General features: G+C 34.7%; 1 protein-coding gene across 2 annotated transcripts in view; it reads left to right on the top strand.

The window, feature by feature from the left end:
• FSIP1 (fibrous sheath interacting protein 1) overlaps window positions 1–18,915 on the top strand; it is a 76,967-nt gene that overhangs the window by 23,075 nt on the left and 34,977 nt on the right. For both annotated transcript variants that reach the window (XM_014941673.1, XM_014941672.1), the window contains exon 11: window positions 1,351–1,488. In XM_014941673.1, coding sequence (XP_014797159.1) covers window positions 1,351–1,488 — 138 coding nt within the window. The remainder of the gene's footprint in view (window positions 1–1,350; window positions 1,489–18,915) is intronic.

Genomic DNA, 18,915 nt, shown 5'->3' with positions numbered 1-18,915 from the left:
CTTTAGCCATTTCAAAAACTTGACATTTCTGCTTTGCATGATGATTGTTACAGCTTTGGCTGTTGCTGAGTACTTATATCTTCCCTTGTGTAGCATATCTAGCAGTTTGATTTTCTACCTCGTCTTTACCTAGCTTTAGACACTCTGTATTAAGAATTTGGCTTTTGGTTGCCCACATTAAACTTCAGTCCAGTTTGGAGAGATTCTAGTCATTAATAGGTGGGCTGTTTAAATCTCATTCTGTTATAGGAAAATTTAGTGGCATTGTAGTACTGCCAGCTATTGCTGATTGTAAATATATATTCAAAGATGTGTACTGTGTTAAAATAAGTTTATTTTCAGGCACCTAATAATATGATTTAAATGTTAGAACTCATAGACTTGGTTGATATTTAGAAAAAGTTGTTTACAGATGCTTGCAGTTTTTTATATTGAGTAATTGAGAAATTTTCTGTTGAATGTTGAATTACAAAGGTTGTTTTTCTTTCCAATTAGACATGCCACTTGAAATTCTTTTCCTAGTGTGTGTTTATTAAGATCCCCTCAGTTGCTTCTGAAAATAAGAATGAATACAGTGTGTTTTTATTAAATCATTGCCCATGTTCCTTTGGGTTGAATTGACTAACAGAGGTTGATTTTTTTTTTTTTCCCTCTACCATTATTTGCATTCCTGGAGTTCTTCTATAGGATCTTTGGTTTGCAAGAGAAAGTTCTGTTTGTTTTTTTTTCCAATTACAATATAACTTTGTTGTTTTCCCAATACTTGTAATTCTTAATAATCTACATTACATGTAATATTGAACCGTGAATGTATTCAGGACTGATACAAACTTGAGAATCTGCTCTGAAGCTACTGGAGGAAGTCAGAATGTGTAAGCCAAACCTTTAATAATGGTTGTGCATCTGACTTCAGCTTACAAGAGAAGGTTATTTCTTATTTACAATGATATCTAGTAAATAAAACCTACAGTAATTTCAGTTCAATTCTTCCTTTCCCTTCTGGCCTAATTCTAATCTCAGGAGCAAGCTTTGAATTTCTCATTCAGTCTCAGTGCATTTTTTTTTGTTGTAGTAGAATTTAAGCATCAAAGTGTTAGCTCTGGAGACTTAAGACATTCCTCTTAAAATGCAAAGATGAAGAATTGTTTTACTGAAGTAAGTCAAGCCTTACATTTAACTATTGTATTTGAAAATGTGCATAATGAAAATTAGGCATTTCCCAAATTTGAAACTGATACATTAATCTAACCATTTCAATGTTTTCCTGATAGAAACCAAAGGATCACTCATCTGCCTTTGAAACAATATAGTCATTTGTTGAATTTCTGCCTATTCTTTTTTTTTTGTCAGGAGTCTCTGGCTTATGCAAACAGAAATCTAGAAGCAGTTCCAGGTGAAAAGGTTCTGCGAGACAATAAGGAACAACGTGATCAACAAAATCGTCTGAAAGAAATAGATCATCAGCTGAAATCCCTGGAGAGAAATCTTGTAAGTTTCCTATTTTTGTCGTATTTTTTTCTCCTTATTTTGAAAACTTTGGAGTTTATCATTCCATGTGTCTTAAAATCAAATTCTGCATCCTTGTGTAAATTTCTGAAGGAATCTCCAAAGAAATACACAAGGAAGTCTCAAATAATTTTTCTTAATCTGGGAAACATATTTTTCAGCTGTTAATATGTGTTTTCCATTAATATAGTGTCTTTCAAAGTGAAAGAAATTATTATCCTCTCTTCCTCCCCAGAGGGGGATAGCATAAACAATCATGTATCAATATATCCTAGAAAGATTTTTTATTTTTTTTATGTCTCATATAATCCAGAGTTCTTTGAAGGACCAGGTCTGGTGGGAACGTTGTATACACAAAGTTATTTTGTGATTCAGTTTTGCTGAATTCATTTACTGTATTTTTGTAACCTAATTTTCATGAAATACATGAATTTCATAGGTGCAAGGACCTTTAAAATAGGACCATGTAAGCAAAAAGCTAGTAAACATCATTACTGTTTTAGAATAAGTACATCACATCTCATCCTTATTACTACTTTGACTAAAAGCGAGTAGGGAAAAGGCAATTTAAAATCCAAGAGGATCCTATTGTTACATTATTATTAATATTGTTGTTATTGTTGGCAGAAGTTATGTTAGTTGCTAAGTCATAGAGCCAGGACTCACAAACCAAAGCTTACGTGCTTCTCTCAATTAATATATTACTATTCTTCTCTCTTTCAATTAGTATAATTTATTAAATTACTCTCAAGTTAAAATAAGGAAATTTAACTAAAAACTAGTGGCAGGGAAATCTCAAGTAAAAATATTTTACTTGTTTTTAAATATGCATTGTAATGTGCTTTTTGATCTGTGCTGAAGAGCTACAAAGCAGCCTACACAGAAGAGAAAGTAGGGAAAAAACATAAAACATTAATTGAAACTGAGAAGTTCCAACTGGATTTAAAGAAAATAAAAGCAACTTCTGAGGGTTGGAATGGGATGGAAGTTGCACGAAGAGACTGGAAGTCTCCATCGTTGAAAATTTTGCAGACATGTCTGGACAAAGCCATAAGGTATTTGATGTGATCTCATAGCTGACTCTGCTTTAAGCAATAGATTGGAGTAGAGACCTCCTGATATGTCCCCTCCCCAGTCTGATGATTATTTGATTCTACAAGGAAAAGGATCAAGAATTTTTATGCATTTCTCAGGTGGTAATCTTTCTTTGTTATCACTACATTGAAGGAAAAAAATAGTAATTTTTCATGGCTATGGAATTTGAAAACTTAATATATGTTTGTTGTGTCAAACCAAAAATCCATCCTTTGGCTTGTGGAGGTCTTTATTCAGCAGTAGACTTACCTTCTGCAGTAACCCGAATTAGGACAAATACTGTTGCAGTTATCTTTTATCACCCTCAGAAATGTATCTCCAGTGAGGATCGAAAGTGATTCAGACAGCAGCATAACCGCAGTGATATAATCTCCATTAGTGATAGCACTATCACTACAGTTGCAAAAACTTCAGCCCCTATCTGCATAAGCAGGGTTTATGCTGGCGGTGCTGGAACTGCATAGCCAATGTGATTAGACTTCTAGCAGGATTAAAGGTAATTTGTATTCAACTACAGATATCTAGTCTTTGGTTTGGGGGAGGGGGGGAGGGGGGGGGAGGGTAATTTACACATTCCTTGTGTCATCAGTTAATTTTATGTACTTATGGAGCATGGGAACAAAGATTTAAGACAAGGAGACAGTGGTTGCTTCAGAGGCCATTCACTTGTATGTGTGTTTCACTACAGTGAGGCAACATATTTAGTTCTTACCTGCTCATAGTACCAAAACAACAGTAGGACTTTATTTTAATACGTCTATTATGTTAGGCAGTTAAAAGATGGGAGGCAAGTAACTGGAGGAATTCTGTGGAGCTTCAGTATGTTGAATAGGTTAATGGGTAAACAGCTGAAATAAAGTCTGCGTGTTGTCATCTTTTCCAAGTCATTGACCTTTATATCACTTTTTGTCACTAGTGACCTTGTTCATGAGACAAACACAATCTGAGGAAGTGCGTCTGGGAACTGTATGATAGTCTGCAGCGGGCCTGGGAAATGCAGTGGGCTGCTGACTCATTCAAATATTTGGAATATAAATGGGTTAGTTCCAAGTCTGAAGTCTTGGTTGGGTTATAGCAGTATTGTTTGGTATCCCATTACATGCAGACACTTGCAACATACCACACATTTTTCTTTGGCTAGATTGTCTGTATTTAGAAATCTAAATTAACATTACAGTCTATCAATTTACAGTGTTTATAAACATAGAATATGTCCTCTGTACCAATGGGTAACTCCTGGCCAGACTAGCATTGCTGTGTGCTATGCAGCACCTGGTAAAGCTTCTTCAAGGCGGGGGGACAGTATGTGTCTTATTGTCAGTTGCTGCTCTGTAGCATGATTCTGAGATCATACCATATATATATGAAATATTTGTGCTTTAGGTCCTCTGTGAGATATTTTGATTCCCAGTGTAAGTAAAGAAGTATTCTGCTCTGAATAAAAGTAGGTTTTTCCTTCTAACAGTAAACTATATAGAGAATGTGCACTTTTTTGCATGAACAAACGACAGCCATCAGAAATATACTGCTTTTAGTTTTGTGTCCTTGATACCATCTAATCTTATTTCTGGAAAATACAGTTATTACCAGAGAAGATTGGAAAAAACAACATGGTATCTCCTTCAGATGCAACATACATAACTGAATAAAATTTTTCTTATTTGGTGTGGGAATATCTAAAAATCAGGTAACCCGTGCAGTGTGGATTGAGCACCTTGTTTCTGTACCAAAGTAATATTTTGGCCATCAATTCTGTAACAACAGCAAAACTGCTGTCTGCCAGGAAACTGCGTGATGAAAAGCTAAACTGAATACTGGGCTTGGGGGCTTGAGGGGAGAAGTACATAGATGGCATGTTTCCAGAATAATTTAATTATTTCTGAAAATACTGTTTGTTATTCAATAGGTGGCACTCTTCACTGTATGTCAGAGGAAGAATGCCTAGGCATGGGTCTAGAGGACATTATTACTGATGAAAATGTTGTCATTTCTGTGGTGTAAAATACAGGTTGTGACAAACTGCCTTTCACTTTTGGCAGAATTCCAGGTGTGCAGCTTTCGATGTTCAGTTTTTTTCTAGCGTAGCTAATTAAATTGTCTATTTAAAGTTCACATTGCATTTAAATTTCTCCTTTACTCTTTCCTGAACCACTGCAATTTGTTGCGTAAAACTGGAAATAAATTCTCCGCTCTGAGTAGAAGTAGTGATTTATCAGCAGCTAGGAATGATATTTCTGAATGCATGATGATACTGGGCTTTATAATTTTAAAATATAGTATTTTACAAATTTAATGTCTGAGAGATGACTTTAAAAAATATGTTTTAAAAAATCCCTCAGATAAAATATCTTCTTGCTCTTGTTGTTGTTTCTTTTTTTCATTTTTGTTTCCTAGGTGGAAATTAGGGATATTTTAAGCAGAATTTTAGCTCTGTGTGTTAGGGAGTAACTTACAGTAGATATAAAGGTAACTTGATTAATCTACTTTTTTGCTGTATTTCTTCTACTCCTGCAAAATGAATTATTCAAGTGGATTTCTATAATGGTAACTTTACTCTGACCTTCTCTTCAAGGGAGAGGAATACATTACCAAACTTCTGGAGCAGGCTATTTAGTAGGTGCTGGCTTCTGAAATGTTAACATTTATGGAATCCTTCACTACACCTTAACCTCATGTGTGATGTGAAACTTTGTGGTTTCAGCTAAGTCTGGAACTGAGCACACTAAACAAGGCTGGAAGATAATACTTTAACATACTTTACAATCAATATAAAACCCAGAAAATCTGCTAAATATTATGCTTGAAGTAATGAAACTAAGGGCTTTGGAATCTGTTCCTCCTTTATTTTGAAAAAAAAATTGTCCCCAGTGAATTAATATACCAAAGAATGTATTGTATGCATTGTTGAAATGCATTGTGAAATTTCAATCCAACTGAAATGTATCTGTACTGTGGTTTCTGGGCCCTTGCTGAATTTCTTTTAGGTTTTAGTTTGACCTTAGTTCACTTGTTCTTCATTTGAAACCATGGCTGACTCTCTCCACATTCTTTCATCTTTCAGTTTCCTGGAAACCATTGAGCTTATCTTTGTTTTGTGAATTGCATTGTTAACTGCTGCTTCAAAAAAATGTTCAGCTGCCAAATGCGTGTTGCTGAGCATTAATGAAAGGAATTTTATATAGAAAGAATAATAAATGTAGTTATTTTTCAATTGTGGCTTCTACTAGTTGGCCATTTGTGATAATCCAGTAGCGTGTTTGATAAGTGTTGAATTTCTTCATGGCAGATAGTAGGTTTAAATGCATGTCCAAGCAAGCTGTTAAATAAGATAGTGCCACCTTTGCCGGCTATATGTGTGTTTATTTCAAATGTCTTATGCTGGAAGCTGATTCTTTCCTGCCAAAATCTAGCCACAGTTGCCTGTTTTGGGGTGTTGGTTAAATATATATAAATTCAAAAATATTTCAAATGCATATAGAATATATATGCATATAACTGTGTGCATACGTACACGTATGTATAAATAGTGCAATCTCTTAGCATGACTGAGATACTGATACCTACTGAAAAAAAAGTCTGCTTACTTGCAGTAAGTACTTTTAAAGCACAAGCTAAATCTAGTTTGCCTAGTCTTAGATTTATATTTATCATCAGATGTCCGTATTTCTCTAGCAATTATTTTTTTCACAAGTTCATGCAATTTAGTGGCCAAACACGATGTGTGATTGTTAATTATTGAGGTCTTTTTTTATATCAAATAATAAGCAAGTACACATATTCTGTTATCTGAATAGCTGAAGTTTGCAGGACGTGAATAATTGGTGTGGATATATAGTAAATATATCAATACTGTCAAGATCCTAGATTACCTGCAGGAGCTTACTCCAAAAGGCATGATTCTTCTTGATGGAGAATAATGTATATTTGTGGGGAAGTAAACCACAGGATAAAATTAATTGCTGTTAAGCTCTGAAGAAAGTCTCACAAATCGTTTCATAGTTTACCCTGCATCAGGATGATGAGGGAGTTTGTTGTATTACATAATTTTATTCCAACTTTTTCTCTGAAACTTATTGAATTCAATGCACCTGATCCTGAGTCTGTCTTAGACACCTCCTAGAAAAGGAGAATAATTTTTTCCCGACTTCTATCATAATTTCTTTCTTCCTCTTTAAAAGGAAGAAGAGGGCAAAATAAAGTTCTACCTTATATTTGGAGAGTAATTTGTCAACTAGGCAATCCTGTAATTTGGTTTCCAATCGCAGTGTCTGCAGAAAGTAATTGTTAATATTTTTGACCACAGGAACATTACTGTATTTTTTGGCTACTTTACTTCTTGTATTGGTAGTCCTTCTAGGATCTTCTGGTATGCTGTGTACTACCATATGAATAGAAAACATCCTTATTTCAGTTAACTTAATATCATGTAGTTGTTGGTTTCTGAATAAGCCTATGTTTGTTCATAAAAGCAGAATTTATTTAATAAAACAGTTTTGTAACTCACAGTTTATTGCACCAAATAAAGGGGAAAAGGATAACTTATCTAAATAAGGTTGAGATGAAAGTGTCTACTGGGTTCCCAAAGTTGCTTGTCACGTTGTTGCGAAGCTTCAAACAGATCTCTTTTATTCAAGATTCACAAGAATTTGTTCCCATTATGAGATTGCACAAAATTCTTTCAGAGTGAAATGTAGTAGCATTTCCAGCTTGGAGAAAATATTAGTGTGAAAGCCATATTTGCTTCATTTAACAGCTACTACACACATGAAGAGAGCAATAAGGCTAATAGCAGATTGATAAAATGTAAATATTTCACTCATATGATTAAATTAACTTTCCTATTTATTGATTGATTTTCCCAGAGCCGTGGACAAGAATGAAACAGCTGCTAGAAGTATTTATAGTAAATATTTTGAAGACTGTAAATTACATTGAGACTTAATAGAATTCAATAGTTTTTGTATAAATGTTAAATTTAAAATACTAAACCATATTAAAATATCATTCAAAATTGTAACGATGCTTTATGTTTATATGGAAAATTATTAAGGTAATATTTACGTAGATGCTGGAGCCAGTTTAATTGAACTACATCCATATGGTGGTGTAAGTAACGTGGCCAGCTTGCATCATAAGTATTAGTTATGCATTGATACTGTGTATGAGACGACATTGCAGGAATTTGATACCTGCAATGAGACCTGTTTTAAACATAATGGGTTTCTAGATAAGAATGATCAAATCCTCCGTCAGTTCAGGGTACTGATCCTGCTTCTCCCAAATGTAGTTTCCAGGTAAGACGACAAGTCTGCTAATTGGTTGCCCCAGAATGTGTAGGAGAAAACTCAGAAGCATCTGCCTTCTTGTGCTTCTCTCAGCTAATTTTGAACAAAGAAAGCCTTTTGCTTTACACCCCCCACTATGCACCTTCCACTATATTTGTTCCCATTCTCTTTCCGGATGTCTTGCCTTGTCTTGTCTCTTAGATCTCATTTTCTGAGCCTTCTCATCTTTTTTCTCCTATATATTACGGTGCTTGCCATCTTAAAATAACAAACAAACCATCTTAGACTACAAACCCAGCCCTAAGTTAATGTAGGGCTATTTATAATCATTGTTTGATCTCCTTCAGTTTTGTGTCTAAAGATTTAAATTAACTGTAACTGCATTGCTTTCTTAATTGTCGTGGTTTATAACTGGCATTTGACACCATCGAACAGATTCTTATTGATGTGTTGTGTCTTAGACGATGACAGAATTAATGAAAATGGATTTGTTTCTATGATCTTACATTATTCTTTCAGTATATCCTTTGTCACCCCCTCTAACCTCAACAAATATAATATGACAGTGTTCTTGTGTTTGCTTATTACTTTTTTGGTATGCCATCCTTTTGTCTGCCCTCTGACCTCTCCCATCATCATGTCTAAAACAGGTTGCACGTATCCACTTGCAAGGCCCTTTATCATTCTTTCTTAACTCCCCATTCTCCCAACCTGTCATCTTTAGTTCATGGTTGAGATAAATACATGGCTTCAAAGCAGGATAGTGCCTTTTGTCATCCGGTTGTATTTTCAAACAGTTGCATATTCCTCCACTTCCCTCATGCCAAAAGCCTTTTCAAAACACTTTTCAGTGAATTGGTGAGGATCATATTTCTCATTTAAGACAGTCAAGATCAGTGAGTGGACTTCCAGTGTTTTCCTGGTACTTGACTACCTGTGTATATGTGGCTTTTGTATGGATATACTTAGAGGTTTGTTCAGGATTTTCTTTTTTCTATTCTCTGGCTGTGTTTGTACAACATCTAGCACCACATCTTAATGTAATGACTATGGTTTATAGCTGTGGTGGCATTAAAATAACAATTACCAGTTTCTCTGGTTAGTACAGGTGTCCACAACATTGAAGTGTGCGTGTCCTTTTAAGGCAAGGAGAAGGTGTTTACTACTTGTTACACATTTCTATAGGCAAAGTTAGGAGTTCCTCATTCTTTGCTGTCAGTTAGCACTGTTCTATAATCTCTTTAGGAAAGAAGCCTTGTTTTTGTTGGCCTTCCTGCACCCTGTGTGCTAAAGAGAAATAGTCGGGGAAGAGCCTCTCTTTCTCTGCAAGCGTTGTAGGAGAAGGCTATGTTTCTGCTTTGCCCTAAGATATCACATTCAAAATGAGAGGAGAGGAACAACAGGGCTGCTGTGGAGAAAACCTTCTGCAGCGTGTTCTTAGGTATAGTTTATCCTTAGTGGCTGAGCATTAACTTCTTGATCTTTTGATAAGTAGCATATAAGTGCATCTTTCCATTTTAAGGTTGACGACTGTGTAATTTAGAATCTGTGAAAATGTCAACATTGAAATTTTTTGGCTCTAAATTTATCTTATACTGGTGCATCTGTATGTCTGCATGTGTATTAGAACTTTAGTCTTTTCTTGAGACACTTTAATTTTGTGGGGCCAGGATGGACGTGTAATCAAACAGCATCTCTAAAAGTGGAGGATGTAAAGCACATTGCAGATGCACAGGGTGCTGATACTCCAGTAAGCTACACCAAACTGTTTGACAGCCACATGGGGCTTCTGAGCCAAAACCATCTTAAATGTCCTAGCAGAATGTGACTTTTTCATTATAAACATTTTTAATATTGGTGTTGAGATCTCATGTATTTCAGTTTAAGCTGTGTAATCAGTTATGTGTTTTCACTTATAAAAGCCAATAGTATTAAAAAAAAGGTTTTTTGTATAATTCCTAAGAGTATACAAATTCCATTAAATCTACAGCTTTAATTACGATTATAGATTTATTAATATGTTAACACAAACTGATTGCATACTGAAATAAATCTGATAATCAGAGGTTTACAACAAAGCTTAGTTGAAAGCCAGAAGTATTTCTGATGGATTTTTGGCTTCTAGAAACAGTTTCCTGAGGTGGCAATGGCAGTATTTCTAGCATGAATGCAATAATTTTCTTTTCAGAAACACTGTAATCCTGTTTACAGAGTCAAAGAAAGTTGGTTTGAGAAAAGCTTTGAAAGTTTTGTCTCATTGATCTAAGTAGTCTAATTACACAGCATATTTTTAGCTATGGTGCACAGTGCACGCCAGTATCAAAAACTCTTAAGAAGTTGGGATGTCCCTTTTCCAGGAAATCTTCACTTAAAATATTCCCTCTCCTTAGATTCTGAAGAGCTAAGGGTATATAAACTTTTGATGGAAAAAATATGCGGATACCTACCATTCTGCTACTGAGTATTCAGACTGGTTGCCAGTTTGGCAGAGTTGGGCATCTCGTGGCCCACCTCATGCCTAAGTCTGTTTTTAAATTCCCAGACTGAGCATTCCTTTGTCTATGGGCTCTGTTTGCTAGACACGCTCAGAGCATGCCAATACATCCAAGCAGCCTTAAGTACAAAGCATATTACCAGTCATGATCAAGATTATGCCCATTTTTTTTTTCAGAAACACAACCTGGGAAGTTAGCATCTGTCTTAAAGTGCTCCTCCACTTTCTTCAATCTCAACAATTTCATTAGTAGTTTTATTTCCATTTTCCTTCACACAAGAGAGTGACCCAACCCCTACATAATTTTTTTTGTCAGTTTGAGCAGAGGAAGGACATAATCTCTCCGGTGGTAAAATTAAAATATTAATCCAGGAACACAAAATTCAGGGCCAAACCAACATAAAACAGAACGATGAATTTCTCTAGCCCAGTGTTGGGCAGGATGCTCCTCTGGAAGAAAAGAAGATAACATTTTGGGCACTGCTTGTATAGACTTTGATTCTCTCATGCCAAATGCATAAATAGATTATTGTGTGAAACTAGAAACTTCATTTTTGCAGGTGTCAGGCTCATAATTGATCTGGATTAATGAACTTTTTTTTTCCTAGTGCTTTGTTCCAGGTCCGTGGTGAAGAGAGTTTTTATTCAGACTTGTCTGTATCCTTGTTGTCTAGGTCTCCCCTCATAAAAAGGGGAAGTAGATCGAGGCTTAGAAATCACTTTCTGGGCATGTACTTTTGTAACTATAAAGGGTGAGTGTAATTGCCATTGCACCACCTGAGTGTGTACCTAAGAGGCTTGGCCCCATAAGCTGTAACACAGTGCCCAGATTCTGAAAGAGGCATTTTGTGGCTGCTTTGTTTCTTTCCTGTTGTCTGATTTAGTTTTGATTTCCTCTTGCCCCCGTTATCTCTTAATATTGGCACTGTTCTGCTTACAAATATTGAGAAATGCACATTGGTACGTGATACTGTGTGATAGTGATCAGTCTACAAGTTTTCACTTCTAGAGAACTCAGTTATGAAGATTTGCTTTCTAAATGGTGCATTACTTCTAGTTTCACCTAGTTGGGTAGTACCTGAAATAGAAGCTCATTATAATAAGTTGACATTGGAAGACTGAAGATACTGACTGGATTTTGTAACAAATGTTTCTTCAACTTCTTAATATGTCCTGTTTTTATTTTTCTACTCTGCTAATTACATTTAGGAGAGAATAGATTTATTTTGAATTACTTCCATAGAAGTCGTCCCACGGTTTTAAATTTTTCATTCCTTCAAGAGTACTTGCACTGTATCTTCACAGACTCTTTTTTCTTTTTTTTTTTTTTTTTAATAATTTAAAGAGTAAACCAAGTAATGTAGTCAGTTCTTTTTCCTAAACGAAAAAAGCAGTCAAAATTTAACACACCTCCAAACTAAGAATCTCCCTTTGTTCTCTCTGTGACTGCCCTTTTCTAGAGCACCTCCACGTTTTTCATGTGGTTGTCTTAATTTTCTGACGTGCAGGGGGCTCCCCGTCCATTTCTGGTGGGATGTAGTAGTTCATATCTTGGTCATACAGTCCTTTCTGCTTGGACTATTGATAGTCTTTGGTTAGATGACACGTATTTTTCTTCCAAGTGAATTTATCTTCTGTAGTGCCTGATTGCAAAGTAGTGTAATTATACCATGGTGTGTGTATATATATGTGCGTATTGAACACTAAACAATATTTGTTGCTAAGAAGAGTATTTAACTCTAAATGCTCTAAATTATTTCACTTTCTGTGATGTTCATGGAAAAAAAGATTAAAACTGGATAACTGCTTATACAAACATGAACATGTGATTGTAGCAGATCTTTTTTCTTCCTAGCCTGCTTTTCTTTCTGTAAATCAAAGCTTTCCTTCAAAGAAATCTCAAGGAAAAGTGGTGTCTCTCAGCAGGGAGTCTTCATTCTACAGGAAACAAACATTTTGTGCCTGTCCTCTGCTATTGGCTTGAGTGTAATAGAAGCTTAATAAGAGTGCTGGAAGCTCCTGGTTTCTGAGGAGCAGTCTACAGGACTTTACCTTTTTTTGTTGAAGCCACATATATTACTTTCTCAGTTTCATAATCTTCCTATTGAAGCTCTTGCCAATGCAGACTTTTGCAGTTAATGCTGTTTCTATTAAAAAAATCCAAAGATTCATGTATTAGGATAAGAAGTTTTGCATATAAATATAGCCCACTTTAAAAATTTTTGGGTTTATCATATATTTAACAGGTATACCTGTGTAATTGGGAAAGTAATTAGCGTCGTTCATTGCTAGAATTGTCATTCGTATGCAATGTCTTGCACTAATTTTCCATTTAAGATAATTGCTGAGGAAATAAAATCCAATGTAAATACTGACAAGTGTTTTTATTACTAGTGTTTTTAGGGGCAAAGCTAGAAAGCAATAATGAGGAAAGTGACTTCAAAGTGATAGCAATAAGCAGCTAAGAATTTTTAGTATAATAAAGCAGCAAAAGACCTTTTTTGGTATTTTGTACAAAGGAAGTCATTGTGGCCTATGTTTGTAAGAGTAATTTCAAGTACAGTGCGATAATGGATTCAGGGTACTTTTTCAGAAAGGCATGCCTTTAACTTGAGTTTATATAATAATAAACTTGAATTATGTGAATTAAAGAAATGGCAAAAGTAAGTCTTGTATAGAGTGTGTACTGAGAGTACATACACGTACAGAGAGTATGGACTGCTTTATGGAGAAAGGTTAGAAATAATAATTATGCATACATTAGTCAGACTCTGTGAATTATATACTTTATGAATTATAGACTGTAACCTGTCAATAGATCAGGAGTGTACGTACGAAGCATGGAGAGAAACAGTGCGTAATGAATTCATGCAAATGATCGTTATGCAAACTAACATCTTTCCAGTTGTAAGTAGTAAGAAAACTGAATTCTCAGTGTTTGAAATGATGGTATGAGTAGCTTTGGTAGCTGGTTTAGTCTCTATCTCATTACCAAGTGACTTTCAGTGACTGTCTACTTTCTGAAAGTGAAACAGTGTTGCTTGTTTTTGAATGGATACAGCTATCAAATAATTTTTGATCAAAGTAAGGGAGGATTTGTGCCATGTGAAATAATATTTTAGTGCAAGTTTTGATACAAAAATGGTCTTTTAACTTTGCTTTGTATTCTTTATTTTTCAGTTACTCATGCTTTCTTATCTGGCAAGTTGTTTTTTAAACCTTTATAATAGAATGTTTCTAGTTTGTTTATGAAGCTTTGGTACGGAAGCTAGGAGTTTCAGGTGCAATATATTAAAGCTAAAAAAATAAAGCATAGTATTGGAAACTGAATTGATAATATCAGCAGGAAAATCAGCCGCAAATTTAGATTTCTTACATTAATGGTGGGATTTTATTCTCATAAAAATTACCGGAACATAAATTAGATTGTCTTTGTTCTATTGTTTCATACTATAAGAATTGCTACTTTTTTTAATGCAAGCGTTGCTTAGAAAGAGGATATTCTTGGTAGGAAAGGCAATATCTGTATCTTGCTTGTTTTAATACCAGAGGTTCACAACAGCATTTAGCTACAGAGAAAAGTGAGTAAGCAAATCTTTTAATTAACCTCCATGATTATGCATCATGCCCTCTTCATGAAATAGATCTAACAGGGAGGAAAGCCAGTTGTTTCTAATAATTTTCTAGTGCTTTTGTGGTTTGTATACTTCAGTGTTCTGAAGGTCAGATAGAACTACCAGACCATAAAATCCAGCCAGCGAGAGATCTGGAGCTAAGAGAGCTCAAGGATTTATTAAGTGATGTGAAACTCTATTGTTTTGTGCATGTGTTACATAATTGCTGTCAATGCAAGGCTGTTAAAATTCCCTGCTAGTAATAACACGAATACCATTTTATAGCTTCAAGAGGAGATAAAAGAAGTTTCTTAGTCAGCACTTCAACAATATCACAGCACATGTCAGTTTTATTATTCTGAGGCCTTCAGTTTTGGCAGATGCTCTCCATTCTGGCAGTGGTGTGGTAATTACCATATAAATTAAGCAGTGAAATAAGCTGAGTGCAGCCTTATCCCTGCTGCCTGTAACCAGGTTGCAAGTACTGCAGTGTGAAACAGGCATAATTCAGGCTGATTATATTTAGAAAGCCACATTTTGAAATGCTGGGCCTTTATCTCTATTCATGTCAATTTAAAAAGTAAATTGAAGCTGTTTAGTTGCTGTGCAAACAGAAGGATCATTCTTTCTCCACAAGGTACTCTCCATAATAGCATTCCAGGAATTAGTTTAATCCATCCAGGTTTGATTCATAGCCACTAATTATATTTCAGCATACATTCTAATGCTTCAAATTATATGTGTCCTTACTTTAATGAGTTGTAACTAGTTCTTAAATTGGGAGCTTTGCACTTTTATATCTAAAAGGCTTTACCTTGGATTTTATGGGATTAAACTACTATGGAAAGTCTAGGAAAATGATCTGAAATGAGTGGATTTGTTTTCTTTTGCTTTGTGGTTTTTTTCCTAATTCAGTTAATTCTGCTCATTTGGGAAGCCTTGGAAATTTTTAAATCAGAAGTTCAAATGCAAATTCCTCAGATGATAGTGATAAACCAGACATTTTCCTCCATGTGATAAGTAACTGCATGTGTCAAGAGTGGGCAAAGAAAATAAAGATGATGCTTTCTAAAATGAAAAAAAATGTGTTGGAAAATAAAAGCCTCAAAAGAAAAAAGTGTTACATAATTCTTTATTTTTCTGGTATTGCGTTACAGAAGTCAAAGCATTTTAGAGAACTGGGTATGTTATGAATGGTGTAGTGAACACAAAGAAACATGGCCAGGATATTGGTGAGCTGGTGACAAATCTGATGATGTAACTTTTGATTTTGAATCTTTTGATTTCAGTTCTTCTTTTAAATTTGATGTCATGGCATGAACTAGAGCAGAAACTCATGCCATTAGTGTTAGGCTAAAGTTAGTTATCTTTTGCTTTACTAGGCATGTGGATCTTCAAAACGGTTTGCTACTGCAGAGATAACTTCTGGTCTTTTAATAAGATGGAATGTAAAATACAGGGATTTTGATTCTTGTGCTTACTTTTCACCTCTGAGGGATAAGTGACAAGATATTATTTGAAGTTATTAATTTTCTAAAAGTATCTTTATTATATTCAAAAGGGAATAAAATCTGAGTCCCTATCTTCTCAATTTTCAGGGTACTTCTGGAATAAAGCCTGTTTTTTCTGTTTTGGTGATTTTCTTCAAGTAAGGGATTTGGATTTCCTTTAACATTCTTGACATTGAACTGGCAGTGTAAACAGTGAAACAGAACTGAAATAATAGTTTTTTTAATCTTTAAATATCAGAATTGTATTTAATTATAGCAGAGATAAACACCAGTGCCAGAACCAATTTCAGTTCAGCTAATTTTATTATTCCTGCTTAAACTCCTCTTTGGTGTCAGGTATTTCTTTTTCTGCCAGTTGTATGTTGTTTGGCTGGACTTCATCTCTTTCCTTCTCTCTTTCTTTCTTACAATATGCATTGCTCACAGCTGACTTATTTTTCTAACTGACAATTTAGGTAGTTTGATCAGCACTTCAATATTTAGAAACAAAGGTGCTACCTAAAAACTGTTATTTGAATATCTTGATTTTAAATTGTTAAATATTTGAATTGTTAAATATTACAGTAATCTTTATGTGAGCATATTGAATACATTTTGATACAGTTAAACAGGGAGAAGAGACATCTCTGATCTACCGGTACATGATGGTACATGACACTAAATGACTTTTTCTGTTTTGGAGAATCTTACCTTTTTCTCATTTTTGTAAGCCCTTTCTGAGGAGAAGAGAAAATTAGATAAACCATTTAGATAATTATTTTCTGTATGTGTATCTGGTCTATACATTGTTTTTAGTTCTTACTATATAATTACCTTCATTAGGGCTCTTTTGTATTTGCATTTTCTTAGAGATTACATAAATGAAGACATGCCATAATCCCACAGAATCTTTTGAGAATTCACTGAAGAGTATGAGTAGTCACAGAGATCTTCCTGGGCAGAGTAATTTTAAAATTTAATGCTGAAGTTACTACTTCGTTTTGATACTCAGACTTTTCAGTCAATACTTGGTTTAGCAGCCATTTTTGAAATGTCTGGTTTGGTAAGACGTTTACAAAAGTATTTTCTGTGGTTGACAGAAATGATCTGAGAACACACCTAACAGCGGATAAGAACAATTAATTGATGCTGAGAATATGGGAAGGGAGGACCTTGGTTAACTTTTAGAGATGTGTCACAGTTAAAGTTTGATGCACTGTTGCACTTGTTTCACAAGACAATACATACAGTAAAAGAACTCCAAACTACTAATTATATTATACTACTTGACTTATTATTTGGATTTTTGCCAGGTAGCAAATTATTAGGCTAAATCTTAGTTGTACTTTTACAGTTGACCTCCCTGTAATCCCATGGAGGAAAAAAAAACAAAGCCCCAAACCCAAAACCCATGGGAAATAATACTGCATGGGGAAAAATGTGATTGAGTATTGGCAAACTTAATATTGCTTGTGGAAAAACTGCATTCCACCACCATCCTTCACTCTTAAATGTTATTAATTCACAACTTGTCATTCCTTTACCAAAAATAATTGTAAATACAAGTAAAATACTTGTTACACCTGACACTGTGGCACTGAGTATTTGACGCATAAAACCAAGACATTGGTAGAGTCTATTACAGTAACTCCAGAGACTGGGTTATTTGGAAAGTGCTCTTGACAGCTTTACCTATTGCCTTTCTTTTTGCACTGTCTCTCAGGCTTTCTGTTTGTGCTCTTATTGTTACTTATAGTACTTCTCTTTGCATCTCATAGTGTGTACATGGACTAACCATACTAAGCTGGGCAATGGTAGATCTCAGCACTTACTTGTAGAGTTAGGATGCTACCACCTATGGTTCTGTGCTCTTCCTCTTATGTTTAGTCAGTTTTAAAGATGGAGTAATATTGTTCACTTCTATAAATTCCATTGAGCATGCAAATAACTGAAAACAAATTTAACTGTGAGGACAGCAGATTTTAATGTGCAATTTTATTTTCCCTCATTTTGTTTCTAGAACACAACATGCAGCAAACACTTTCTTATTCAATTTGTTCTTAATCTCCTCCATTTTAAAACATTTCTATGGTTCACCTAGTAATACCTTACTTGAAACTATGAGCTGCCGGGCGATGTGCTAATTCACTAAATATGTAAACTTTAAGGTTAGGTTAAATTAAGTAGCCTTGATATACACTTTTGGTACAGGATACCAGAATCTCATGCAGAAGTAGAGTGAACTCACTTATGTTTTGATGAAAGGTAGAGAGAACTGTCAAGTTATGTCTTAATTCATCTCCATACATCTTTAGAGCTTACTAGGTCATTTTTAACTAAAAAAGAAAAAATTCTGCCTTAAAAAAGCCTATGCTCCTCTTTTAAATGTGACCAAATGTGACGTAGGCAAAAGGGAGCAAACTGTATGAAGTAAAGATGGGAATGACTTTGAGCTTTATAATACCATGAAACTGCTGATGTCTTTAATAAGAGTTTTAAAAGAGCATATAAGCAAGTAAAACAGTATAGTATAAGAACAATGCAATAAGCAAGGTTGAAAAATTATGCCCATTCTTGTGGGGTTTATGGCAGAGCAAGCTAAATTTTTAATTTAGTGATTTTAACAATTGCTCTGGCTGAACTAGCTAAACATTGTCTATAGGACAGCATTTCAAGTGCAGTCTTATTAATCATTAACAAAACTTTGTGAAATGAATGTCCCCTGCAATGAATTTTCTTCATCTACAGAACACCCTGTTGTCAGCGACGACTGAAAATTCTAGGTAGTTTTTGTTTTGAAGAAAAACATTCAATTCTTGGTTACTTGTTATTGCAAGAAAAGAGAGAAAAAACTTCTTAAAATCACACTTGAAGATTAATTTGGACTGAAATTGCAGGAACGTTCTTTCAGTCATGCTTGCGTAGCTGTCTACTGTAAAATGCTTTAAAGTACTTAACATGCATATTTCAACTTGGTGAACTAGTATTACATTGGCACAAAAAAATGCAGTCTGGAAATAATTAAACAATAATTAAAACAAGAATAAACCAGATTTATTTTAGTACTGAGGTCATACTTTTGAAAGCTGATGTTCTCTTAGCTTTTTGCATTTCTTTTTGCCAAGAAAGAGCAAGTCTGCCCTAAGTTCTTTGTACTGCCAGGTCCTTCACAGAATTCCTGTGTACAGAAAGCAAAGTAGTTTATGCATATTGCTTCATGCTGAAGGTTTTCACCCTAGATGCACAGAGTTAGGCAGGTGTCAGATATGTCCAGAGAGGGAGATTCCTTGCATAAGATCATTTCAAGTCTGTATATTTATTTTTTCTATTGGTAATTAAATTTTTTTCCTGAATAATCTGGTAATTCATATTCTGTTAAAACACACTGCATCTCTTTCAGGTAAGATACATGTAAGTGCTTCAATCATTAC

The sequence above is a fragment of the Calidris pugnax genome, unplaced genomic scaffold, assembly GCF_001431845.1.
Source record: "Calidris pugnax isolate Ruff unplaced genomic scaffold, ASM143184v1 scaffold56, whole genome shotgun sequence".
NCBI classification, from domain to species: Eukaryota; Metazoa; Chordata; class Aves; order Charadriiformes; family Scolopacidae; genus Calidris; species Calidris pugnax.
The sequence above is the reverse complement of the archived record's forward strand: the minus strand, read 5'-3'. Positions and strand labels throughout refer to the sequence as shown.